Raw genomic sequence first — 27,208 nt, forward strand, 5'->3', positions numbered from 1 at the left:
GCAGGGAAAATGGAACACGCCGCAAGAAACATAACCTGCACGCAATTAACTCGGACCATCATCATCGTGGCGCGTCGCAGGCAAATCGTCTCGGGCCGTCTCGAAATGATGCTTTGTTTGCTGACTCCGATTTTTGCGAGTCAATGAAAAATCATCCACTCGCCCGGGGCCCGGGGCGCATTAACGTGCAACATGCAACATGCTGCTGCCGCCGAAAGGGGAGGGGGCCAAGGTCACCGGCGACCGGCTCAGAGCGACCGGTCAGGCGTTTAATGGCTCGGCTGGCGTGCGCTCGGCTCTTGGGCGAATGTCAAGAACTGCAACGAAATCCGAACCGCTGCCCGTTGAAGGTCCTCTCGGCCAGCAGTTGATGAGGGTCTTTGCAAAATTGTCAAACCGTCGTCGTCGTCGATGCATCTGACCGCAAAGAAGACGTCTGCGATGCACTTTTTTCGGTTACTGGCTTTGTTTTGCCAAACGACAAACCACAATGATTTACGGGATTGCATATAATTGTTTATCTTCGCCTGCGTCCTTTCCCGATCGTTCGGACGATCGGGCCCGTGAGTGTGTTTAGTTTATCGGAGAGACCACAGTGACCGCGAAAGTGTTAAATGAAGATTTGTTTGTTCGGTTTAATTGCCACAGCCGGTCGATCTCGAGACACGGAGCTTTTGGGTACGGAGTCGAAAAGTCTGAATCGAATCGAGGATCGTTCCCCAAAATTGTGTGAAAGATTGTGAGACTTGTCCTGGTCGTGTCGGCGAATAAAGCTGTCGAAACAGCTGCGGTTTGCGTGCCATTAACATCGAACCCGGGGGTCAGTACGAGCAGTAGTTGAAGCCCCGACCGAGTGCTTAACATTGATCAACGATCTCAATCGACCAACGGTCGATTGGTTCGCGGCCAATTAAGTCCAGTGGTGCCAGCAAAAACTGACGCTGCCAAAGTGTCACTTCGGCCAGCCTTTAATTACTGCGACTAATCGGCTCGAGGAGCAAGCGTCTGCGGTTCGTGTCCGGAGTGAGTAAGTTTTTGAAATTGATTTTCCCCTTCTTCCAGAGTTCCGCGGTCGAGTTGGACCTTTGCCGGTGACAAGTGATCTGCCCGAGGGGCACAATGGAAAAGTGATCTGTGCCATTCGGTGCCCACCAAGGGCGGTCTCCTGGCGTGAAATATTTAACTACCGACCGTGGCGCTGTTGCCGCGATCGTGATCGCGTGTAGCTCGAGCTTCCCGCCATGATTGTGTCCCCGTCGGGGTTGGAAGTTTTCTCCCCAAACCCCCTCGAGGGGGCCACAGAGCATAGTGATCACCAACAGCCAGCGGGTGGCTGGCGAGCGTAATGGTGCCCGTCGGCCGGACCAATGGACCCCAAATTGACGTGTCATGAACCGTGTCGGATTTCAGTTGGCACTGCGCGGTAAAACATCAGCAGCAGCTCCCGCCAGCCGGCGGCAGCAGCTTCCGGATCCGCGTCTTGGGGACGGAACGTGTCGGGCCGAAAGCAAATAATGAGATAGCCATGCTGGGGCTGGCGCTGGCGGGTTAAGGTTTTATGGTCTCAATAAAGCATAAAATATTGCTCCAAGTGCCACAAGGAACACAAAGGAACGCTGTTGGGCAAACATGATCCCGGGGGCGATCTCCCAGATGATCTTGCGAGGGCGAGATTGCGCTCCAAATTGGTCCTAATACGATCATCTCTTTTATTGGGCGTTCGTTACCACGTTCGAAACCAGGATTAACGTCATCCTGGAGAGGAAATGTTATTTGTTCCGAATAGCTTCGGTCACTACGTTTGTCCGGCTGTATCGACCCGCGCCGCTAACGGTACTTTAAATAGCATCGTTCGGGGGAAACTAATGACAGTAATTATGTTCATTCAATTATCTAATTTCTTCGGCCCAAACGTGGAGCTGGCCGCGAAAGGCCAACCACTTTCGGACCCGATCCACGCGATCACGTGCCGGCGGTTCCGGAACGGTATTTTGGAACGCGACACCGGCGCTGGGGACTCGTCCTGAATAATGAGTCCCCCGCCAGTGTCAATGGGTTTCTCCGAAGCAGCGCAGAACTTGGACTGCCGGGAAGTAATGTGGCAATAATATTTCAATTACATTGACTTTCTTGGTGTTGGGCCCTCCGTTCCAGCACTATTGTTCCGTTCCGTACAAGGCGAATGGCCATTTTTTGGCACCGACCCACTATTTGTCTTCCAATCACCACCTGCACCACCACCACCACCACCGTGACCACTCGCAACATTCCATGCTCGTTAGCATTGCTGCGCTTGCGTGGCGCGTGCGTGCGTGCGTGGGGCTTTCGAAAGGAGCCGGCCAATAAGCGATTCGTTTATCCTTTCCTTAATTTAATTTTTTTTGGTCGCGTGGTCGCCGTTCGGTTCCGATACGATCGGAGGTGTCAAGATCGGGTAAAGAGAAATATCTTCCAGCCACGCGGTGGAGACAAATTTCGGCCATCCATTCGAATGGGGCTCGCGAATGACCTCCACTTCGATAAATTAATGGAACGATTGGCTTGTAAGAATTTGTCACACTTTCGCCACACGTCATTTATGAAGCGCTGAAAAATGGTATGCAAATCCCCCACTCACCCAAGGGCGATCTGGTGTTACCGATCGCTTGCCACCGTGAATCGGATTGTGCACCGGGCCAACATCCGCATTCTCCCGACATCCCGGCTTAGCTGAAGTCATCGAAAAGCAATTTCCGTTCTGCGGTTCTCCGAACACAGAACCGGGCCAGGCCGTTAAAATGTTAACGATAATGGTGTTGCCTCCGACGCGTGAGAACCCGTCTTGGACCCCGAAACCCACCCACACGGATTTAATGTAGTCAAATAAATTCAGCTCGAACATCGGGACCGGCGATCGCTCGAGCGATCGCTTGCCCCGCTTCGTTATGCTCGTTATGTGTCAGCTCGGACTGCAATCCCGAATCGGATCCCGAGGAGTGCAGCGGTGGCCCGGGGATCCAACATAACCCTCACGGCACACAAAGAAGCCCAACGGCATTATTAAACGCCAATCGAATATTGTTCAACATCATTAAAAAGACATAATTTACGCAGCCGCCGTGGCTAGATCGGCTGCCGGGCCGAGTCCGTTCTTTAGCCTCGCTTGCTCATCGTGTCGGTTACTACGGAGTGTCTTTTTATAGACTTCGGGCGGCATTAAACATAGGCGTCCTCCCCGTCGAGTGGCTTGGTCGCCCGAATGAATCATAATCATCCGCGCAAGACCCGCGAACGGCCAGCAAACGAGGAGCAGACAGCAGACACTTGGACCGGGCGCGCTGTGTTATGTTCCGCGCCCGTCTGGCGTTGTTATGATTATTCATATCATAATGGAAAAGAGTGAAAGAGTTCGCCCTCTTCGAAGGGCCATGGGTCTCTTCGGCATCCAATCCGGGAACGGCCACGGATTACGGATCATCTCACACGAGGCGCTGTATTGCGCCCGTTCCACGGGTTACACGGGTTTTTGTTTCCATCCCGTGAACTATGCTCCTCCGGCGAATGGACGCATAAATGTGAAGGTTAAAGCAGTAAGGAACAAGAAAACATGGCAACAAACAAACACACACGTGACACACACTAGTGAAATGCATCGATCTTCGGGCTAGAAGCCTTTTACCACCCGGACTCGGCGGGTTCCACGTTTTATCTCGGAACATTCTCGGGAAAATAGAAATAATAGGCAATAACTTATTGTAAATTCTCTGATCGCGCGCCCGGGTGTCGCCAGGGCCGCCACGACCGCCGCTTCCATGTCTTCACGACACGAGTTTTTATCCGAATTTCGCTCCGTTTGGGTATGCCTCATCGATATCGATGGCCATCGTGCGGAATGTAGAAATAGATAGCCCGGGATAGTCGGCTTCATTCGCGACAACTCAAAGGAGTTCCGGAGCCCGGATCGCGGTCGTGGTCGTCGTGCATTTTTCCTTCACACTTACTGCTCGTGGACAATGCCAATGCTGGCGGGGTCCGTGCATATATTGCGCCTTTAACATTCACATTCGCCATCCCATTAACGATCGCTTTTTATTCCGTGAGTTCGCTTCGGTGTATGGGTCCTAAGAATAGTTGAAATTGAAAAATAAAATAGCATACGAACGGAGTGAATCGATGGTGGCTCCATTCTCCACAGCATCCGCTTTCTGTAGGGTCGCAGGGTCGCAGACACCATAAAAGTTTGCGATGCAAAAGTTCACAAAGCATCACACTCGCAGACGCACAATGCATTAATGGCTTTGTTGCGTTATTGAAACTTTCCGCCACAACAACGGACTGGTGGCTACTCATAAACTCAGTTCTGCCCGTGAGCTTCATCATCGCTCAGTGTCAAGCATGTTTATGCTCGTTCTAACCTGAAGACGGGTTGCAAATTTTTCATCCACAACCGAGCGAGCACACTGGGCTGTTCAATAAGTTCGTAGCCTCGATAAGAAAAACACATTTTAATGGTTTGAAGTACACTTTATCACTCAGTATGGTCTCCCTGAACATCAATACACTTGTTCCAACGAGACTCCAATTGAGAAATTCTATCCCTGAAGTGATAATTTAGAAGCGCTTCAAAATATAATCTAACAACTCTGGACACTCTAACAATTTGAACTTCGAATCATCGATTTTTGCCATTTTCAAAATGCTCTTGTAATTGGGTGCATTATTCGATTTTTAGCGAATGCGGCACCCATTTTGCAAACAGCTTTATGCAACTCAATACTTCAGTTAAAATATTGGTTATACTGCTCAATGAGATGACTAGGCCTTATACTAAACCTCTTTCAGTGATTCGACGATTTTCAAATACTATATCCCGTATTTTTTCTACGATTTCCGGTGTTGTATTTTTTATGTTTTTGACATGGATCGTCTTGAAGGCTAATACGACCACGTTTAAACTCAGAAACTCGCCTTTTAACCCTCTATTTGAAAGCGAAGAATCCTTGTACACTTTCAATATTCGTTGATAAATCTTTTTTGCTTTTAAACCTTTCAAAAATAAAAATGAAATCACTGCACGATACTTGATTTTTTTTATTGTAAAAAAAACTGTGACATGCCGATACTAAATGGTGATTAAGAGAATTAATTAAGAATTAAGAATTAAGTGACCGATTGAAATGAAACTTAACATACGTTCAGTTGAAGAGTGTAACAATGTAACAAAATCAGGCTCGTAGCAGCGCTCTACGAACTACGAGGCTACGAACTTATTGAACAGCCCAGTATTGTGCCCCGGTGACGGTGAAATCTGTCACCACCTACGTCGGAACCACGGGTCCGTACGGCGGTCGGTTCGATGATAAAGATGGAACTTTTGTTAGGTAAAAACGGCAAACGTGACGGCGAATGGCGTTAGGACCGCAATCAACACAATGCACCGATGCATCAACACCCCGGTGGAGCTGTGGGAAGGACCTTTTTTGCGGGTCTGTACCGCAGATCTGCGCGTGTGGTCTGGGCAGCTGGGTTACATTACAACGAACTTCTTTTTTATGCTTAACCCCTTGATAAAAAAACCCTGCTTGTTACCGGATAGCCACCGATATCCGCCCGATATCCGTCAGCTTCCCGGGGCGAAAACATGGCTCCGACATGCGACCGAAACAATTGCGAACACCACCGCCCAAAAAGCGGGCGACTGCTCCACAGGGGTGGTGTAGTGGCTCCCCGGGTTCCAACAATGTAAATTGGTCATGATAAATTGTGCAAACGCGACCGCGGGACTTCCAAAAACGCGGCTCGCCATCGTTGCGGCGAGCAAGAGCTTAGATCGCGACTCCTGCTGTGGCCCCGGCCCAGCCTGTCGTGGTTACTACACAGTGTTCCTCCTATTGGCGAGACCACACACAAAAACCCGCGGCGTGACATATAGAGCACGGGCGGCGAGACGAGGTTCCGTGCCATAAATGGTCCGCGTACGGGCGGCAGAGCCTTTTTGTGTGTTAATGCAATTTGCGATCGAAACTCTATCGGGCGGTGGGTGGCCTAACAACAACAAACACTGTGCAAAAGCGATGCGTGAGAAGTTTCTGGTCCGTGCCGTGCTGAGGTCTAGATTCGCCGATCCCGGAAGAGGGCTCGGGAATTCCAGCGCGCCCTGGTTAAAAGACTTTTATTGTATTTATTTTTTTTTTTCGCACACCGAACATCGGCCGCCGAAAGGTCACGCGGAACATCCCCATTGGTTCGCTTTCCTTCGGCCCAAGCACAATGTTGCGCAATTGTTGTGCACGATGCGAAGCGATCCCGGGCCGGTTTGGCAGAGGCAGTGCAGAATTCTCTGTTCCGTCACGATCCCGATCGCGCGAATGGAGTGATTTTTATACCTTTCGATATCGCCATCGAAAGAGGCGTTTTCCAATTCCGTTATCGTATGCCCAAAATAAAAGCTGTTTACTATCGACGGCGTAAACCCCAACACGGCTATTAACGGGTGCCCTACATGCGCCGCGAAACGCGTATTTTATACGGCGTCGTAAACTCGATAAGGAACATCTTTCGAACGAGCACATTAGAGCTCGATTAAAGTCGAATAAAACTGCAAACTGCACGGCCTTGCCGGGTGAATCACCCTCACCGGTTCCGCCTTATTAAACATTCAAACGTTAAACGGTAAATAATTGCTCGCTCGTAAATCCGCTTATCGGCGGGAGTTGCCAAAAAGCCTATATAATAAGCGCTCACCGAAAGGCACTTGTTTGCTGTCTGGCTGCCACCGTGTTGCGCTCAAAGCTGTCCGCCAGCAATCCACTGTTTGACAATATGTATCAAATTCCAGGGCCCAGGCATGAAGCCCACAGCCCCAAAATAACCTTGATTGACAGGGCGGTGCCGGGTCTTTGAGAGAACAGGATTAACCGCGCATGGACCAATCAATCGATCAATGCTCGCGCGAGACGCAGCTATGAACTGCAACCTGTTGAATTTTCGAACCACACATAAGTGATCCAAAAAAAAAATCGGTCCGCCGGCCCCAGACAGATCGCTCGAATGAGGTTGAAAAACAAACCTCTTGAGAGGTATCATCGAATGTTGAAGATGGCTCCGTAAGGACGGCAATTAGCTTGCATTAAACAGAAGAAGCGCGACGATTCGCCGGCGAATGACGGTATTAATTACCATGCGATTTAAACTGCTCGCTGGCGTTCATTTGGCCCAACAAATTGAAATGACGCTGCGTATTGCGGCTTTTGGGGTGGTAGCATACACATTATCGGCTCGGCCTTTCTTACCTCTGCTCGGCGAATCGAAGCGAGGCATCAATTTTGTGGTGTGTCCTCTTTCGGTGCTGAAATCGACACGCTCATTAAGCCCGATAGGGATAAGAATTTAACCAGCTTGTAAGCTCGTTAACACTCCATCCCGTTAACAACACGGAGGACAACATTGACTCCATCGAAGCGATGGCGGTTTCAGTTGCGGGAATCAACGGTAAAAAGCGCATTCGATTCGAACACACATCGGTTTTCTTATCTATGGCGTATTTAAAATTCATTAGCACAGGCTATGGGACCCCGGAATCCGATAGGCTATCGGATACGGGGACGATAACATAACACGAAGCTCAGCCATCGCCAGCAAAGCATAATGCTAATGTGGGCGCCCCGGTTTCTGGTTTCTAGTCGACGCTAACCGCATCAAAGTTAGCCGGGTTAGACGATCGGCCTGACTAAGCCAGCTATTAATAGCACTATCGCCAGAGCTTGCTCGTTTGCCGATGGGCGATCTTCAGCAAGCATCGGTGGTTCAGTGGTAGAATGCTCGCCTGCCACGCGGGCGGCCCGGGTTCGATTCCCGGCCGATGCACATAAGACAACAAAATTCTTTTTTAATTAATTGGCATCCGGTTTATAACTTCGCAGAAGATCTTTGCATCTCGCCGAAACGCCATCTTTGAGATATCAGACAAAGAAAAGCGAGGTAGAAGCTGCTCATGCTCACTGAAAAGTCCTTTAATTACGACGTTTTGTCATTTTCGGTCGCCCGCTGAAAGGCACATCCGGCTTAAGGCTTTCAAAGCCTGCAGCATCCTGCGCAAAATTCCGCCGACATCACCGGCCCTTGCGGCACATTCCTTGCGGTGCTGGCGACAGAACATCGCGCGAAAAGTCGCGAAAAGAAACGCGTTCTTTAATTATTGCGCCTTTGCCTCATTATCGCGGGACCCGCTATAAACCCGCGAGTATTATCACCCTGTTCACCTTCTGTGTGTAATCGGGCCGACCGGATGGCCGAATTGCTGCCCAGGATCGGGGAGATGCCCCGGGAAGGATAATTTACGCTCCCCGTTCGGCACGTTTGCTTACAGCCCCGATGCCGATGCCGGTTTTTGAGGCCAACCTTACGCTAAGACGCGCGCGCTGCCAGCTTCATTAGCATGTCGCCCGGGCACGGGAAGCCACCTCACGTGTGCGCAGCTTTTCGTCACCTTGCGTTGCAGGCTGCGGGCCACTATCAATGCGCGCGCCCCGCTCAGGTCCTCTCGTTGCGCCATTCAGCCCCATGCAAAAAAGATATTTCCTTAAATGGGATTCAGCGAACCGGCCACAACCAGTCAGTCGGCTGCCGGCTCCAGCGGGTGCGCTACCTCGCGCGGGAAGGACACTCGACCGAGAGAGAGAGAGAGAGAGAGAGTGAGAGCTGAAGGGAGGTACGTATGTATGCGCAATTATTGCAACCGTGACCCATTTTTGGCCCGCGGTGAGTTTTGAGGCGCAGCAGCGCCTGGCATGACGCAGCAGACGCTGCGTGAATGCTGCAAAAGGATTTTAATTTTCGGCGAAGAAGTACCGTTAAGGAAACAACGTCCGTCCGCGGTGCCGTCGTCACACATGCGGTGCGAAATTACCTTCGGATCGGTTTCGATAAAAGACGGTGCGGTGTGGTGCGCGAAATCAAGCCCCGAAAAGGGTGCACTCTATGGTAAAAGGTTATCCAGCCTCCGGTTGATTGTCAGCTGAATAGGGCCGGCGAGAGGAGGAATCGGGGCCACTGGGTTCGGTTCGGTGGGGTCTTACCAATTAAAGCGACTTAATAAAGCCATATTTCATTTACATACTCCGTTGCCGTTGCCAGGCAGCACACAGATTTGCTGAGCTGAGTCGAAGTGGTGGTCATCTTCGTGTTGAGCCTTCGAATGTGCCACTTCTGGGAGCCTCAATCAACGGCCAGTTCTTTCAATTAATTCACTTTGCGAGCGTTTCGGTCGGACGGCCGTGTCAATCTTCTTCACACGGGCGACCCTGCATGGCGGGTCATAGGGTGGGGCCGCACCGTAAGGTCGTACCTCACAGAACGGCACAACTCAATCAAACTCAATCGAACCACCTACAGCTAACAAATTTGTACGGCGTCCCCGTCAGACGAAAGAAATTGCCGACAGGAAAGTTCCAAACTTTCATCGGACCATAACACACGGAAGGACGAGTCGGAAGGGTTAGGCCGGGGGCCGTACGGGCTGACCGGGCTTAACTAACTCGGCCGTTCATTGAATAAACATCTCCCCAAACTCCAAGCACAAGAAACAAGCAAAACTAAAATTATGCAAATTGCGTTTATTTAATTACGGGCCATAACTTTGGTCACCGACGGTGGCCCAAGTCCTGGATCCTGCGTTCCGTCACGTGTTGGGCCAAGAAATTGCTGCCTGTAGAAAGTAGCATAAGCCGTGCTGGAAGTTTTATGGGCCACCCTCTGAAGGATTCAATATTTTCCTTAAATAGCTGGGAATAAAAAGCTAATATTTGGAATAGGAATTGGACGACAAATATCGGGTTCGATCGGCTCTTTTAAGGACCCGGCTCTGTTGGGCGATGTTGGTTATAAACGGACGATTAGCGTCGCTTAACCCACGGCTGATCCATCGCGTCCGAGTGGCTTCGGGTAACGATACCATCCACGGAAAAGGGTCACAAAAATGTGTTTATGGTCACCCAACGGTATAACCAGCGACAACAAATTCTGCAAATCAACTACGAGCGGTTATTAAAAAGGGCTATAAATTTGACCAATGGCCCAGTGTACTTATTTTGTCAACTAACTCCCGTAACTTCGTACTTAGGCTCCACCTGGGCACCTAATGGTTCTTTAATTGCCATTCGGCGAGCCACGGCACCCACCAAACCGTGATCGATGGCCGGCTGACCCACATTCACCCACGGGTTGCGTTTTATGATTCAATCGTAGATCGTAGATTATGTTGTGCCTCAGCCCGTTCGACGATCAAACTGTCGACTAGCAGCTGATCGATCGAAACGGCCAACGGTTTCAAGATCAACCGCCGGCGGAGGAGGCCCTGTCAGGGCGGAGACTGTGGACCGATCGGAGGCCTTGGTTTCGCACCTCACGCGGAGTGTGTAACTGGATCCCAGGGCGAGCGCCATTAATCCGAGCGCCGCCGGAGAACACAACACGCAACACCTTCACGGACTCGCCAGATGATGATGGCGCCCATAATTGAGTCATCCCGGCCTCAGCAGTGTTTTGGGGGGAATTGCGGAAAGTCCACTTTTAATTAACGCCAACCATTCCTTGGGGGGGGGGCGTCCACGTCCCACTTAATTGCGGGGTCCGGGTTCGAAGGAACTTTGGTCTCGATTCCGCTTCCGTTCCGCTCGATAGAGATCGTTCGAATGGGTCCACCGCGGAAGTTCTTCCGCTACCGATGATTTAATCAACACCATCTCGGGGCCCACAACATTGTGTCGGGCGGGCGAGTCGGGAATCTGTGTCACGTTCCCGCGGCGCGTGACCTCATCAAACGGTTCCTTCATGCGGAAGTTCTAGACGCCTCTGCGAATTAAGACTCCCATACGTCACTCCATCCAAGAACCCCGGGCCGGATAGGCCTAGGGAACGGTGTCTCTTCGTTGGCGCTGTCATCCGTCCGCCGGAATTGAGTGCCGGGCGGAATGGTCCATAGGTCTCTTGAGGTTCGTCACACGCCATCGCGAAGGATGACAAAGTAATTCTGCGTTCTTCAGCATGTTTATGTGTTCCACGTGGGCTCTGCTCCTCAAAAGTGAACTCCCCGAAAAAGGCCGACCGAGACCTATAGACCCAGTTCACTTCTTTGGGGCGTGTGGGAATTGGGACGTGATTCGGAGCCTTCAAACTGTTGGAAAATGTTGGCGCTCCAGCACAGTTTTTGGGGAAGGCATTCCAAAAACCGGCACCGAAGCCAGCTCGAATTTAATTACTCGAATTGGGCTCTGGGAATCCACCGCCCCAAAAGGAGCCATCAGGATTGACGACTGTGGCATTCTTTTATCCTTGGGCGGTACGATTGCCCGATCGACGTGGTCGACTGGCCTTCTTCAAGGATTCACCAAGGGTCCATTCGGTTGGCTTGCCTTTTACGCCGCCCTGTCCTTTCGAAGGAATGCAGGGAACTGCATCGTGAGTTGCCAATTCGAGTGACATCGCTCGGGAAGTGCATTTGTAATTCTAATATCCGCCGCGACCCGCCCGCCAGCACCTTCTGGGGCGGCGTGGAATGTTTCATGTTTTGTTGTGATTGGTGGCGATGGCATCGGTGGCATTTCTCGTGAGTCACTCCAGCCGGGATGATGGGCCTCTCACGATATCGCTTCGGAATGGGGACCATGCAGGTTGCCGATAAATCCGGGCGCGATGCGAGGGTCGCTGAACTCCGAAGAACGGGACGTTGGCATATCACACGCCGACCCAACGACGATGCTTTCGGTGGGCGCATTTTCCCGCGTATCGCCCAAAGAAGGACGGATGATCATTCATCGCCATCGGTCCACGGAGGGAAGTGTTTTCCCCTTTTTGGGACGCCCTCTACGCATTCTTGTTCGCTGTCGTTCTACTACGCCCGGTTCGGTTATGGACATTGGTGCGTCTTCACCATGGTGACCACGTGGCTCTCGGGGCTGTCCTTCAGTTCCCTTCGCCGTATTCGGTGCAACGTGGTTTCCGTTGGGCCCGACGACCGAGTCGAATGCATCGGGTTGCTCCTATAAATAGATCACCCCACAAGAACTGGGGGACCGAAGTGGAATGGATCTGTCACCCGACGATGTCCAACAACGATCACTATATTGTGTCACACGTTCCTCGAGTTTGTTACCAAACATTCAACAAGCTGGAGGCCCTATAGAGTGGCCCGAATTCTCGTAGGATCCCGAAGTCAACCACAAAGTTCTGTTCACCTCCAAACGGCGGGGGACGGGCTCGCTCAGCAAGGCCACCAGGAGGAGCATAATGTATGCCACCAGACCGAGCCCGGTGGTGACGGCCTGACACCGCGCGTCCTTAAAAGGCCTTGATCGCGATCGCACGCAAACAAAGGCGAATCCGATTATGGCGAAAACTCGTGTTCCAATTTCGCTCGTGTTCTGCCCCTGCCTCGGGGTCGGGATTCTAATAAGCCACGCCGAGAAAGATGTTGCTTCGAGAGGGCGATGGCGATGCTCTCGATGCTCGATGTTCGATGCCGTTGTCGGTAATTTGTCATGAAGTCACACAGCCTCCGGAGCCGCGCGGAGTACTGCGCCGTGGTGATTAATGGGCACGGCCGTCAGCAGGCTGGCTGGCGTGTTGCCAATCCGTCCCGACCAACAACAAACGGTGCTGCTGCTGCTTAGAGGCACAATCTGTGTGCGGGAGAGTTGGTCGTCCGTAAGATTATTATTACTATTCACCGAAAATCCCCTTCGATTGAGACGGGTAAATTGGAGGCTAGTCGCGTGAGGCTATCCTTTTTTGGCACCGAAGCCACCGAGAGCCAGAGCCCTTTCGGGCCCGGGGCTTTGGGTTGCTCGGTTCAACCTCTACTTACTTCAGGAAGGGGTCTTATTGCTGGAAATCAATCACTGTTGTGTTGGTTGGCTTTGCCCGACTTCAATCGCACGCCATGCTGGCGGCCAATGCGCGGTTTAAGTAAAATGTGATTGTTTGTTTAGTATTATTTTCTATCAAAAGCCAAATTCTTGGTAACAAAATTCATTTAAGTACCTGGCAATGAGGGGTTTTAGTTGCACGTTCGATGTGACTAAGGGCACCACCCAAAGATTGCGACTTTGACTCCATTAAATAGTCTTCAAATTTTTACCATCGCCCATTCGGATAAAGTCGCTTTTGGTCACGCGGCTACGAGGTAATAAAACGTTCCGTTTCGTGCGCAAACGCAAACCCATCGGCGAAATGTTCGCCCAAAAACATCATCCAGCACGCTGGGCACCCAAACATCAACCTGCTGATAATTCACCTTTTTAGGTCCCTCGCGACGGGGCCTCCTGTATTATTGGGCCACCAGTTGGATAAATGGCTCCTGGGGAAGTTACCTTTAAAAAAAGCACAGGAGAAGATGACGACCCAGCATATAGGGCATTCCGCAAACGGTCGGTCGGCATTATTGACTTAGGTTGCCCTCGACCGCCAGGAAGGACGCCATGCGAAAAGGTGCCACCAAATAATGCTTTGCGATGGGTTGGCCTGTCCCTTGCGGTGCCCCCACTCTCGGATTGCCCGATGGTCGGAGCACCGAAAAATGGCAAAAAGCTTGGTGGGAATTTCCTGCACCCAAAGAGGCCTGTCGGCATTGCGTTCTTTTTCGGTGCCAAAAAATGACTTCCAATCACGCCACACGCACACGGTCGGTCGGTCCGCCACAGGGAAGTCAACGATTATTTTGGTGGGCCCCTTCGTGGGGCTGCCGCCGATCGGCTTAAAGTTCCCCACGATACTCCCATTTATCATGAGAGAAGACGTTGGGCGCTATTAAAGGTTTCGGCCCGTGAAGAGATCCGTACGTCATCCGTACGACTCGCACGGAAGGTAACTTATGGTATAATTTCATCCCATTTCCGGTTCGCTCCGGAATGGGATGAGTTTTGAGATTTGGGACCTAAAGACCGACAGACCGTGTTCCATTGGGAGTAGTGAGCTATTAATTTTGAAATAACTATCACCCCAGTCCATCAGACTATCAGCCCCCCGTTGGTGTCCGCGCACGCAACCCGTTTGACTCTGTAATTAGTTCGACCTTGGAGGCTGCGAGGCTCGGAGGTTGGGTTATCCATCGGTTGAACGCCCCCATCGGGCACCCCCAACTGACATTGCGAGCGGGTGCTCAACGGACCAGAACCACGGTGACAGTTCCTGTATGGGCGACCGTGTCCGCTTGATAGGCAAATTTTATTCAAACGACCACGAGCTGGCTTCAAACCTTCAGCGGACCTGCAGAGAGCGCAGGTGAAAAATTATGACAATTCCAGGCCCCCGCATCTAGATCTTGCGTCAGAGCGTGAAATGTGGTGCACAATAAATTAAAATGTAATTTGACGAATCCCCCCCCGGACCTCAACGTTACAGTCGGATCACGGCACGGCACAATGAGGCTCATTAAATCCAGCTCACTCACTCTCGCCCGGATGGTTCCGCGAAAGTCCCGCGAGTCATCCCTTTGCTCCATCTGTTTGCGCAAGATCGCGCGTGATCGGCTTCGGCGCGACCGCAACAACAGCTGTGAGGATTGCAAAAAAAAAACGGTGCGCGAATTAAGAATGGGGCCAACGAAATACTTGACGCAACAAGTTGTGCCAGACGCCGCGTCATCGCGACGTTCTCGCGAAGGAAGTCGACGTCTCGGGGCCTTGAGACGGTTGGGCGGGCGCCAAACAGCGCATTTGTCACATCCAGCAGAGTCATTCAGTCGGGGCTTTTGGTCGCTTATCGTGGGTGCATCTGGCGTTCTCTAGCGATCGATTTGAAATCGTTTCCTGGGACTGCTCCCTCGTCATAAGCTTGAGGGAATTGTCAGCTCGTAGTTTGGCGTGGCGCGTAGTTGAACAGCGCGTCAAATGAACCATAATGGGGCGCGCGGCACGCAAATCGTAATTGGTCATTTGATCCGCGCTTGACGCGGAGTTCGTGAAGCTATTCCAAAGCACCAGCAAAGTAGGAATGCGGGACCTATTTCTATGAGTAAACAAACAGTAAACAACAGTGTGCGTTGCACACTGTTCAGCACAACACTGCCGTTAACACTGCCTTTCCGTTTGCTTTCCTTTTCCCCGCAGTACGACAACGTTAACTCCTGTCTCACGGTCCTGAGACAGCATCAGGTCGGTGGCCTAGAATCGGTCACACCGAACGACATCTGCGGCGGGCGGCTAAAGGCGGTTCTTTCGCTCTTCTTTGCTTTGAGTAAGTAACGAACATTTTGAAATTAAATTTGAACAGTTTTGAACAGCTTTAGTACCTTGGCGGTTTGTGCCTTTGCTGAAAGGCCACCGCTCACAACTAGAGGGCGCTGTTAAACGAAAAGAATTCTCCATCATTCCGCAGGTCGGTACAAACAAGCAACGAAGCAGAAATCATCGCTGCAATTGCTGCATCAGCCACCCCCGCAGCTGCACCATCAGCAGCAACAGCAACAACAGCAGCAACAGCAAACAAAGGTTGAGATTCATGCGGCTCCGACGGAAATGACCAACCGGTAAGTTTGGAAGCAAACCCACAAGGGTTTGTGTCTTTGCTGAATGAAGCATTCTTGATCTAGATGAGTGGTTCCGGTTCACGTTCCACGGTGAACACAGGATAATGGAACCGATTTATGTTAATATTCTGCGTACGTTTCACGGCCACCACAGCTAGTAACAGTAAATGTGTGGCCATATTTTAATACACACGTACGACGGCGCGCACTGCATAAAATCTCCGATCCGATGATGCTGCCGGGATCAGATACAACACACCGAGGCCCCCGACCGGGTTGCCGCCGGATCAGACGGAAATGCAAATGTGATGTCGCATGTGGCACAACCGGTAGCGGCAGCATAAACCAGCGAGGAGGCGTGGACCCTCCTCCCGTGTCCCGAGGGACCACTTGCCGGTTGCCGGTTGCGCTGTTTGTTTACGCTTTTGCTGCATTTTAATGCGATTGCCGGTGTTTCGCCAAACAGACTCCCGAAACGGAACGATTTAAATGAAGGCGAACGAAACGAACGCTGCCGCTGATGGTGACGGCAGCGGATTAGTTGGGCGCGGGCTGTTGATAGATAGATACATTGACAATGTAAATGGGTTTCGTATCGCCCAAGATGCTGCCCCGCCCCGGTGGAAAACTCGTTCACGGCGAGTCACGTTTTACCGGTCCCTTCTAGGTGTCTTTAGTGCGCTGCAATTGCAATTTAGATCACAGATAGTGCAGCGTTCCGGGGTGCTTCGTTGACGCGAGGGCTATCAATATTCCGTTCGCTTCCGGATATCGAATCGATCCAATTCATCTGAGCGCCATCAAACGGCGCACAAATTACGTTTAATTAACCTTGCACGGGGCTCCGTCAGCCCCAAAAACTAATTTTACGCTTTACATCCGAGGGTCCCCGGTTTGACTTCTGTTACTGTTTCCGGTTTTATGTTTCATGGCTGCTTTCACCGAAAGGCAAACAACGGGGCGCGCGTGCCCGCGCTCCAGTGGGGCGTCTTCGAGGAGGGGTTTGCTGTTGGTCCTTTTTCGGTCCAATCCCGGGTTTTGCTTCCATTTGGCCCGGTGTCGGTGGCCCTTTTTTGCCTGGCTGCCCCAAGACAACAAAAAAACCCGCTAGGGCAGGGTAAGCAAATCCTGAAACAACATCTAGGCGGAGGGAAAAATCGGAAATGCGATCGATGCCGTGTCCCGAACGGGAGACGATAAAAACCTGGAACTTCCTTCCGCCGCGGCGAAAGGTTGAGCGCAGATGTTTGTAGTTTATGGCCTCCCCCTGATAGGGTCGGGTGGCCAAAAAGCATCCCCACCCGACAAGGAAAACGACGAAGACGACGACGGTGGTTTAAATTGTATTTCCACACGCATTTGTGAGGAAATATCATCGCCGGGGAAAATTGAGTGTGACAATCCTATTTGTGACGAAGGTGGCCACCCAGCGGGGGCGAGGGCAGGTTGAAAGGTGATTCAATGTTGTCCTTCCGGTTGCGGTAGCCGCAGGCGGGGTCCGATCAACGAGCGCACGCGGTGATCGAGTCGTAATAAAAAAGGACGAGAACCAATGCATGTCTAACACCGTTTAGGGCACGACGACGACGACGATGACGACGACGATGATGATGTTGGTGCGCTGCGTGAAATGACGAGCGGTCGAAAGAAATGGCGGACCAGAACCAGGATTGTGTCAACTCCCCGCTGGGGGAATTTCTTGGAGAAAGTTTCCCGGCTCTACCGTCGTACCGCTTTTTGCTGGGGCTTGGGAAGGGACATTTATGCTCTGCTTCACCGACAAAGAAAGATATTAAATTCGGCAACGGGGCCCCCCGAGGGTACGAGATGCCAGATTTTGCTAGGACGCCTTGCTCTGTGGATTATCGATCGATAATCGTTCCTTAACCAGTACGATACCGAGCAGGAAAAAAACTGGGTGATAAATTGATAGAAGATGGCCATTCGAAAGTATTTATCTGCTTTGGGAACGCTACACCAGTTGTTGTACCATAAAATTGATTAACTAACGCTGCACGGTAAACTGTTGGTACAGGAACGATCGTATCCGAAAGGTGCGCCGCTTCGGGGTTAGCTAGTTCCTTTTTATTATTGCCTCACAATGGGTTTATTTGAATATTGAGCAATAAACGGAGCGACCGACGATTAGTGCGGCGTGCGGAACATAAGCCGCCAGCTGACCGCCCTAGAATTTATGGCACCGGACCGACCGTGTGGAACTCATATTTGGTACTCCCTTTCCGGCTGTAAATTGGACCTTAAAACCAACAAAAAAAGAAACACTTCGAAAGGACACGGCTAACGGAGCACCGGAACGTGAGCCATATGGAAGGCGACTGTGGCGGTGAATGGTAATGAGAGAACCACCGTTTGATCCCCATTTCCGGTCCGAAGGGCCGCGATAGGGTTTTGTAAATTTGTGGAATACAAAAAGTGCTATCTTGTCGCACAATCCGGAATGGGAGTCGAACCCCTGCGCAAGGAGTCGAAATTTATTACATCGCCCCTGCCTGAATTCCTGTACGGCGCCTGAGCCATCACGCTTGTGTTGTTCTTTTGCCGTGCCATGCTAGGGGCACGTGGCCACTCCCAAACGTATTGACCAGCACTGGCTGGCCCCACCAGGACGATCGATCTTCATCGAGCCACCCGAGGTTGATTGATTATCCGGGGAGGCCGATGCTACGACCGAACGCGTCAATTATGCACGGGACAAAACCACCGACCAAGGTTGAGGTTGTAAAAGTTTGTCGAACAACTTGTAAGCCCAGCCGCGAAGAGGGTGCGCTGGTGCAGGCACTTAAAATCTTAGCGGCACACGTGCCACGTCGGCGCTAAGACGAAGACAAATATTGGCCTAGGCATCCGCATGGCATCGCCATGTTGCTAATCCTTCTTGGGGCCACCCCGAGAGTCGAGCCGGAAGCCCCTAGTCCGTCTGGAGGGTTAAACCACGGTGCACCCCAAGTAATGCTTCCTTTCTCTGGCCACCAGTCTCTCGATAAATAATTTCTAATGGCGGCGTGGTCGGATCGTTTATATTCATTTTTGTACGCTACTTGCACCGGAGCGTTACGGATGGTTTCAGCCAGGATTTGAAAGGTAACACCCGGAACACTAGAAACACTATAGCCAGGTACCCCACCGCAGAAGGATAACATCATCAACGGCAGCGCCGAGCGTTAGAAAGGGATAAATGCAAATTCAAATCCGCTCCGCAATGTCCATAATGTCCCAGTGGAACGTGGAGTGGATGGTGGGTGGTGGGCCTGAAAAGGACATAAATCTTGCCACCCTCTCGGAATCCCGTTTACGCACCCAAAACAACCGGCGTGCGCGCGAAACACATTCCAGCCGGGTCCTATCCCTGGTCTAGCGTCCTTTCCGAGTGGACGCGCCCCTTCGCGCCCCAGTGTTGTGATGATGCGCGATGAAGGGGAGCTACCGAGTGATGGGGAGCGGTATCAATTCGGTGCGTAAATCATGTCCCATGTGGCCACCGGCGGCGACTCTATGGCCGAGCCACACAGAGAGTGTCACAAATGGTGGTGATTAGGAAGAACTTTGCCAACTTCATTCCGGAGCACGTCTTCCGGGCTTCGGGAAGGTTTGGATTAATATATAGATTTTTTCCCCATCCGAGGGCCATCCCACGGGACACGTGCTGCCACGTGGAGGTGGAGTAGATTTTTAAAGCCAAATTAGTGCAGTTATTATCGGCATCGCAAACCCCTTTTGCCGCTATAGACTACCCGCTTATCGCTCCCGTGAGGGGGTTCCGGTTGCTTTCTGTGCACCGTTTTTACTGCTCCTTATCACGAACGCCCGCCCAGGAACTCCCGATAGTGTTATCCCTCGTGGGCTACCAACCGCAGGGCGTTGATACTTTTAATGAATCGTTGGTGGTAACTGGGCTTTAATGAGAAACTTTGTGGCTGGTAATATGGTAATGGATACAGCACCAGGCCCTTCTGGTGAACTCTTGACCCGATGGAGGAATGTAACCAAAAAAGGCCCGCTTTCGGTTTGTCGGAACAACAAGGCGTAACAATTGAACCATAAAGCGCGTTGCACGTATGGAAACCGTATCCATAACTCATCAGCGCGTCGCCACAGCATTCGACAGCCGTTTCCGGGACGGAGCAGAACCAGACCCCCCAAACAATATTGTATTTTATTGGGCCACGCACTCGAGAGCCGGTGTTGATCCATGAACTTGTGTGCAGGGCCCGAGGGCCTGGGCGTTTGTTTATTGACTTTTGGGTCTTCGTCGTGTGACAGACGGATTTGACGGATCGTCCAGCCCCGGGGATCAATAGAAGCGATGATTATTCTCCGTCGTTGTCGCTCTCCACGACGGCGACGTGACATCGTGCGGGAGGGATCGTCTCGACCTGGGCCAATTAACATACAGAGGGCCCGGAAATGAACCCTTTACAACGTGTGTGCGTGGGGTGCGATAAAAACTCACAAACAATCCCGAGCATGTTCACAGAATATGCTTCCAAATTGGACGGGTCGCAGCCCGCGGCGTGGCACCGGTCGACTGGAGCATCATTTTGAGGTGGCATTGTTCGGGTGGTAATTGAATTTCGACTAAAATTGCATTTAAATCTCCACACCTTTCGTCCACGGCTTGGTCCCGGGACCCTCGGGCGACGACTGCCGGTGGGTGGATTGTGGTTAGGGCCCCCCGAGACATTGGATGATCAGCATGCATTTATGCGATGTTGCGACAACAAACAATGGCACCCCGGGCACTCTGTCACTTTTGCGGAAAACTTATCCAAAGTTTTCCACCCCGCGGCAGTGTAACCGGCGTGAAAATCAATTTAAATTTACATATGTATCTTTTCCGGCCGACAAAAGAAATCCGAATCCAAGATGAAGTTCACAGGAGCCCGCCCGCCCACCATGGAACAATGTGTCACAACGTCAACCGCCACCCAAAAAGTGGTGCTAAATGGTGCTCTTTGCGTCGGTCGCGGTTTGATGGTTTTAATTTCCATTTCAAAAACCGACGGTCGGCGAAAGTGTTTCTTTTGCCACCGCGGATTGTGACAAACGCGAAGTGAAACGGTTCCGACACAGTGCTCTGAATGGAATTTGGTGGTTAAAGGGGTTGGGGTTGCGCCTCAGGGCGTTGCTCGTTTATCGGAGCCATCAGGTTGTCGCGGACAGGTTTAGAATTAAGAAGAGCCATAATCCGTTTTGGTCAACTTTAAGTGATAATCATCTACAGTTTTAACATAAACAAAACATATTATCATCAATCTGAAAATCTTATAAAGCATGAGATATAAAGCGGGTCTGCAGAAGACTGCTCTAGATTCCGACAGGGAGCAAACGATTTTTTGCAATCACTGTAGTCTAATCACATAAGATGCACCTTGTTCAAGCATATTAACATAAAAAAGTACAAAAGAAGTTAAACCTTAATTTTATGACACATTTCATCCAAATGTTGTCTACGTTTTGTTGTTGGGTTTGGTGTCCAAAATGGAGGACGAACAAGTGATTTGAAAGTCCGAAGATATCTTGCCCCACTATTTCAATTTGGACAATTCAAAAGTTTTAGGCATTTATCGTAAGATACGAGTTTGGGCCATTGGTTGTCAGGATATAACCGATATCCTTTTGGTATCTCAATAGAAACTCCTCATTGTCCAATAAAAGAGCAATAAAACGGAAGGACCCATAGAACAAGTCGCTTGATGAAGGACTGATTTAAGAACATGCAATAGTCGGTTCATCAAATAACTAAACCCCTTGCTAAAACGGTGTGATTATGTTTATTTATCAATTTTACAGCACAGCAACAAACAAAATTTTGGGAACAAAATTCGTCCCTTTACTGTCCAAATGGAGCATGATTTACTCCAGACAACGCGCTTTAAGCGTCACCAACAACGTTCACATGCAAAAAACAGTATTCAAGAAATGATCTTCAAAGTGTGCAATTAATTATGCTGCGTGAAGTTGTCCGTGTTTGCTTTAAATTTCAAATTTTCCATTCTCGAAAAGGTCACTAATTTTTGGTACACATTCGCACTCGGGACAGTTATTTTCTCGCTCTCCTTAACGTATGCGTATGTATTGGTTTTGCAAACACAGCACAACAAATGTTCGGGAAACCGAACATTTTCAAAGTTCCGAGAGAAGAGAGAAATTTTTCTCTCATGTCTCTTAGCACTGTGGTCAATTTGCATTGCATCGGTGGACATATTTGATTTTAGGAAGAATCTACGTTTTCAACATAGATTCAACGTTTTTGTTTTCTTTGCCCGTGGTTTAATTAAATTCAACATTTTATATGTAATACAAGGGTTCAAGTATGAGTGTAAAAAATGATTATGAAATTATCGAATTGAGCTTTATCCATTGCGTTTGTGGTAATTTTGAAAATAAGTAATTTTTACCATTTGAATTATCAAAATTGATAAAATATTTTTTTTGAATTTTTTATACTAATTCCCGATAAAAATGTACTAGCAATGCAAAACGTAAATATTTTATTATTTCATATGAAAGAAGGATTAATTACCTTTCTAATGATGTATAATAGAGGTACATTACCATTGCAGAACTGTGCTAACGATAACGTTAAAGTAGCTGTTAAATGTTGGGTTTAAAGAATATTTTTTATAACTCTTTTGACTTCGACAGATAACTTATCTATTTTAGGAAAATATAACTGAAATCGTCACTTTTCAAAGTTGGTTTATGACCACCATTTTCCCATAGTGCCTCGGAGAGAACGATTTCCTTGTCCTCTCTCAATCTCTCTCTGCGTTCCCAGTCTCTAAAACTGATGGCGCCATCTCCTGTCGTCATCGCCGTCAAACCCGCCGACGTCATTGTCCGCGCGTCCAGCGGCCGAAAAAAGCCGGAGTTTAGCGCAATTGGCCGTTGGTCCTTTCGCGTGCTTTGTTTTCAAACCCGCGTAGTACGCACCCTCCGCGATAGGGGTGGAATTGTTGGGTGCCGTGTGTTTGAAGGGTGCGTCGCCCGTTGGCAGAGGCTCTGTTCCGGTGTGTCTAGTGTTCCGTGCCGTTTCGAATATAATATAATAATATAGTCTCAATAGCGCGGGACTTCTTCTCGTTCGTGAGGGTCTTTCCCCGTGACGACCTGTGACGACCTCGACGGGCCGCCTTGGCCGCCGATAAGATAAGACCTGCGACTCCTTCGGGCGATCGGTGCGAAATCGATGGGGTTCCTGTGCGGTGCGTGGCGCGATGGTGTTGCCGGCCGGCATGTGTTTGCGAATTCGAATCACATAAATCGATTAGCAGGAGGCTCTACAGCGGCGCGATCGCGCTTTGCTCGAGTGGTTGATGTTGATTCCTGCGTCCTGCGATAAGCGGCCCGAGGCTGTACGTCCGTGTCCGTGTGTGATTTATGTGCAACCAATTAATGGAATACTGCCACCCGAATGCCCGGAGTAGTGATGTGCATTGTGTGACCCCTAATCGCCGGTTGAGTGAAATCAATTTTCAAAACGCGACAAAGTTGGGCGGAAGTTAAATTAATGACCGTGGCCAGCCAGACCCACCAGGTCCTGGTTGCGGACGCAACATCATAAATCGTGCCTCCTTCTCAGTGCCCCTCGAGGTCATTTATCACAGCGCGACTGTCCTGGCTGAGTCCTGGAAAGATGAACCACGGGCCCAGACTCGAACCGGCGCAACCCGTTGCAACTTTGTTCACCTCCCCGTTCAGATCAAATGGCCAGCGCAGGCGACACTTTACGTTGTTTGGTTTTCATGTTTCTGACATATGCACAACCGACCCGCCAAAGACGCCGAAGGAGCGCGTCGATCGTGTCATCCCTTGCTCCTGCCAACAACACTCCACTTGCGGCTACTCCTGTGGACTTGTTGTGGTTGACCAGACACTCCACACGAACACACGCGCATTGTGGGGCAAATGTAAACAGAAACCGCATAACGGCCACAGTCCCGAAAGCCAAAAGGTTCGCTCTCGTACGGATTCCTTCCTTGGCTGGACGCAAAAGTGTAAACAAATCCCTTTTTGATCTGCCAGCCACCCAGCCAGCCTGTGCCGGCCGGCCAAGAGTCTCTCTCCGGTGCCGGCACATCGTTGTATCACAATCCGCAAATAGTTAGCTGGATCAACATAATAAAAATGCACACAGAAGGGAAACCCCGGAGAATCCGCAACAACCGCGACGAGGGGTTGACCGTCGACCGAGAGTGGGTGGTTTGCTTTCGCTTCCTTCGCTCCATTAATATGCCGGGCGTCGGAGCCTCGAGCCCTGGGCTGAGCCGCCGACGCCAACGTCAATCTGGTGTTTCCTTTTTTGGTTGGTGCTGCCACCCAATTTATGTTATCGTTCGGGGCCTTTATCTTTCCCTGTTTGCAACATTCGATAAACATTTGTCAATCGAAAACTACCTCGCCGCGAAGGCTTAGGACCAGACATCGACATCGAAGACTAATCGAAGACGCATCGCCGATAAACGATGATTGGAACCTAGCTTTAAAGTGTGGCCAGGGATTTTTTTGCGGGCGATAGGCGATAAACGATGTTGTGTTAGACTTCCATCAAATTGATTAAACATTCAAGTAGGGGCCCGAGGACGCTGTTGATAAAATCGGGACACCGAACAACAAGCTGACAACAAACACGGGCCAAATGTCACAGCGTGTGGAACAGTGCAAATGGAACATCAAACAAATCAATTTTCTGACTCTCAACCCGCCCAAGTTTATCGTGTCGCAATTTTTCGATCCCAATCCTAGACAAATAAGCGGAGCGCTCAACCCTTGAGGGTCCCCGTTTTTGGAGTACGTTTATCGAGCGTTCCATTGCGTGGAGTGTTCCAGCAAACAGTAGACGCTTCTCGCTTCTTCGAAAAGATTAAAATAAATACAACTCCGACTCCGTGATAGACCGAGTCGAGATCATCAATTGTGAGGCGAGTTTCCACGCGCACCCGAGTTTCTTCCACTCTCCAAGAGGGCTAGCATTTTTGTAGATTAAAACATCGAAATTGGGACGCTGCACGGCGATTGCTGGGTCTGTCCGCGTTGGGAAACAGGCACAAAGAAGTGCTCAAAAATGCATCTTCGCCAAGTGACGAACGATGCTGTCACCGTCGTGAACTCAAAACTCTCACCCCAAAAACATCGGCCGACGATGACAAAGAGTCGACGGTTAGTTCCGTGGTTTATCGTTGCGTTGAAACATTCTCCACGTCATTTCCGTAGAGAAGGACCCCGAAGCAAGGCCCTTCTCGTGCCCGCTTTCATGTGTTTTTCGCGCCGGTCGAGATGTAAACCACAATTGCAACGGGGAAAGGATGAAACGGGAGTGCACCGTAAGTGCAATTCGTCTAGCAGATGGCTGCTGTGGCTGGATGTCGAATGACATCCGGAAAACACGCCAGGAACACCAAGTTTGGCTCCCGTTTTTTTTTTAACGAAAACATTTTCCGGTGATGATGGAAAGCTGAGGTCCCCGGGCTTTGTCTGCCGAACTGCGGGCTCCCGAACTTATAAATCTTGATTAATCGAAGACGTGGGGAGCACTCCTGGTCCTGGGAGCGTGTCCGGGGATCAAACAATACCAGCCACAACAAAACAAAACGCACAACCTGTTTAAACAACTTGCACAATCGTGTCGTTGATCGCCTCCGTTATCTGTCCGGTTTCAACGCAACGCGCGATGCCCGCGGAACGATAAAGTCCCGGCTCGCGGAGGGATCATAAATTTTTCATCGGAAAAACGGAAAACATTCACAGCTGTGCAAGTACAAAAGAGAAAACCCCCTCTGGGCTCTTATGCTCGGACCCCTCGGTGTTTTCCCCGACTTTGTTTTCTTCGCTTTGAGTTTATGTATCCGACCCATCGGTGGGCGGTGTCGGCGTTGGCTTCCGGGATCAGGCGGCCGTCCAGTGCGTCCCCTTCAGAAACAGACACGCTCTTCGCTCGGGTTCGGTGCGTTGCGTTGTTTGTCTTTTGCAGCAGCCCACACACCGAAAAGCCGCCGTTGGGTAACCGCCGTCTGTGCCGGGCCCGGTTTTGTTTTCGGTTTGTTTTGGCCGCCATTTCCAAGGAGCCCCATTTTTCGGCGGCGGTCGGCGAAATCGGTTTTAATTTATGCGCTTCGCGAGCGAAGAAGAAAAAAAGTGGCGGCCGCCCCCGGGAGATAAGTGTGGTTAAATTACCAAACAGCAGCTGCAGCAGCAGGTTTTCCAGGGGAAAAGCTGGCCGATATTTTTTGAGCCACACCGGAAACGAATATTGGCCCACCAGAGCGGGCACACACAGCAGGAATTGAAGTGCATTCCGGCCACTCAACACCGGTGCCGAGTCCATAAATAGAGCACAATGGGAGTTCCCCGTGAAACCCACGCCAAATAAATCGTGTCACTGTGCGTCTCGCAATTTATGCGCCGAAACCGTAAATATTATGCTTAAGCGCTTGGGTTGGGTTCGGACCGGCGAAAGATTGATTTGAGAGGGCCGCCGTCAGCGAACAGATGCCCGGCCAGACGGCGCTCGATTCGATTGGTCGATTTTAATGAGTGTTTTTTTCTGCTTTGTCCGGCATCGACTAAGTGGCACTAAACATTAAGATAACATTCCCCGTCTCTCAATTTGCTTGATTGCTTGACGGACGGTGAAAGTCCGGTTTGTGTCGGTAAAAATGGCCTCTCAGTGAATTCTCAGGCCCAGGGAAGACGCCGTCGATATTTCCATAAAGCCGTGCAAAAGCGTGCCACTAATGGACACATAAACCTGCGCGCAAGCCGGTGGTCTTAAATAATATTTTTTTGCGCCAAGTTGAGAGAAGGCCCCAGCGACCCAACAGAGCCCGGGCGTAATTAACCGTTTTGATTTATTATCGAACGTATCTCCACTGTTTGGTCGTTAATGTTTTCTGACGACGATTGTGCCGAACTCGAAACGATTTAGCCTTAATTGTGGCCCAATATCAATAACGGAACGGGTATCGGGTGTCACGGTGGTCTCACTATTGTGGAAACGCAATGCATTGCGGATTGGTTCAAAATTTTGAGGCCCACTCGTTTCGATTGCAGAAGGAATGGTGTTGCACTCGGCACGGCGTTGCAGCTGCACCGGTTGCATTGGCCCCGAGACGCGGGCACTCCCACTCGCAGTGGGATTCATATTTCCCCGGTGGGGTTTTCGGCCCCACAAGAGAAAGGCCTCGACAAATGATGAAAGTTATCCAACTTTCGTTCCAACGGCCCCTCCAGAGTGCCCCCCAAATCCTTTCGCTGCGTTCGCTTAATCCCTAACCTCAGACCACAGGCCGGGTCGCCAGGTGTGGTTTACGGTTTCGCCTCGACCGACCCGGACCGGTTCCGAGGCGTGCGGAAATACACGTTCGAGTAATGTTTTAGTTCCATAACGAGCAGCGCTCTCGGCGCGCGGGTGGATGAATAATCGAACAAATATGGCGTGTCCGGGAGTCCGTGGTCCGTTTCTCGGTCCGTCACTGGATCCTTGGTGTGCCGGCAGCACCCGGCAACGGGTTGCCATCATAAACTCTGACCCAGCCCAGCCCTGACCGTTGTCTGTCTGGTGGGGCCCGTAAAATGAAGGATTTCCTTGGCGGCCCATTGACACTGCAATGCAATTTATTGCGTTTTTATGTTGGTTCCTGCTTCGCGCGCCAAGACAGCCGGCGGGCGCACCCAGTTCCCGTTAAG

At 50.7% G+C, this 27,208-nt stretch overlaps 1 protein-coding gene and 1 non-coding gene across 2 annotated transcripts in view; both read left to right on the top strand.

The window, feature by feature from the left end:
• Positions 1–27,208, top strand: part of LOC131207856 (protein sickie) — a 177,270-nt gene that overhangs the window by 45,306 nt on the left and 104,756 nt on the right. The window contains exons 3-4 of the mRNA XM_058200488.1: positions 15,084–15,210; positions 15,352–15,502. Of these exons, the coding sequence (XP_058056471.1) occupies positions 15,084–15,210; positions 15,352–15,502 (278 nt within the window). The remainder of the gene's footprint in view (positions 1–15,083; positions 15,211–15,351; positions 15,503–27,208) is intronic.
• Positions 7,775–7,845, top strand: Trnag-gcc (transfer RNA glycine (anticodon GCC)). Its single transcript has one exon. It is a non-coding gene; the product is annotated as a tRNA-Gly (tRNA).

The sequence above is a fragment of the Anopheles bellator genome, chromosome 2 (genome assembly GCF_943735745.2).
Source record: "Anopheles bellator chromosome 2, idAnoBellAS_SP24_06.2, whole genome shotgun sequence".
Lineage (NCBI taxonomy): Eukaryota > Metazoa > Arthropoda > Insecta > Diptera > Culicidae > Anopheles > Anopheles bellator.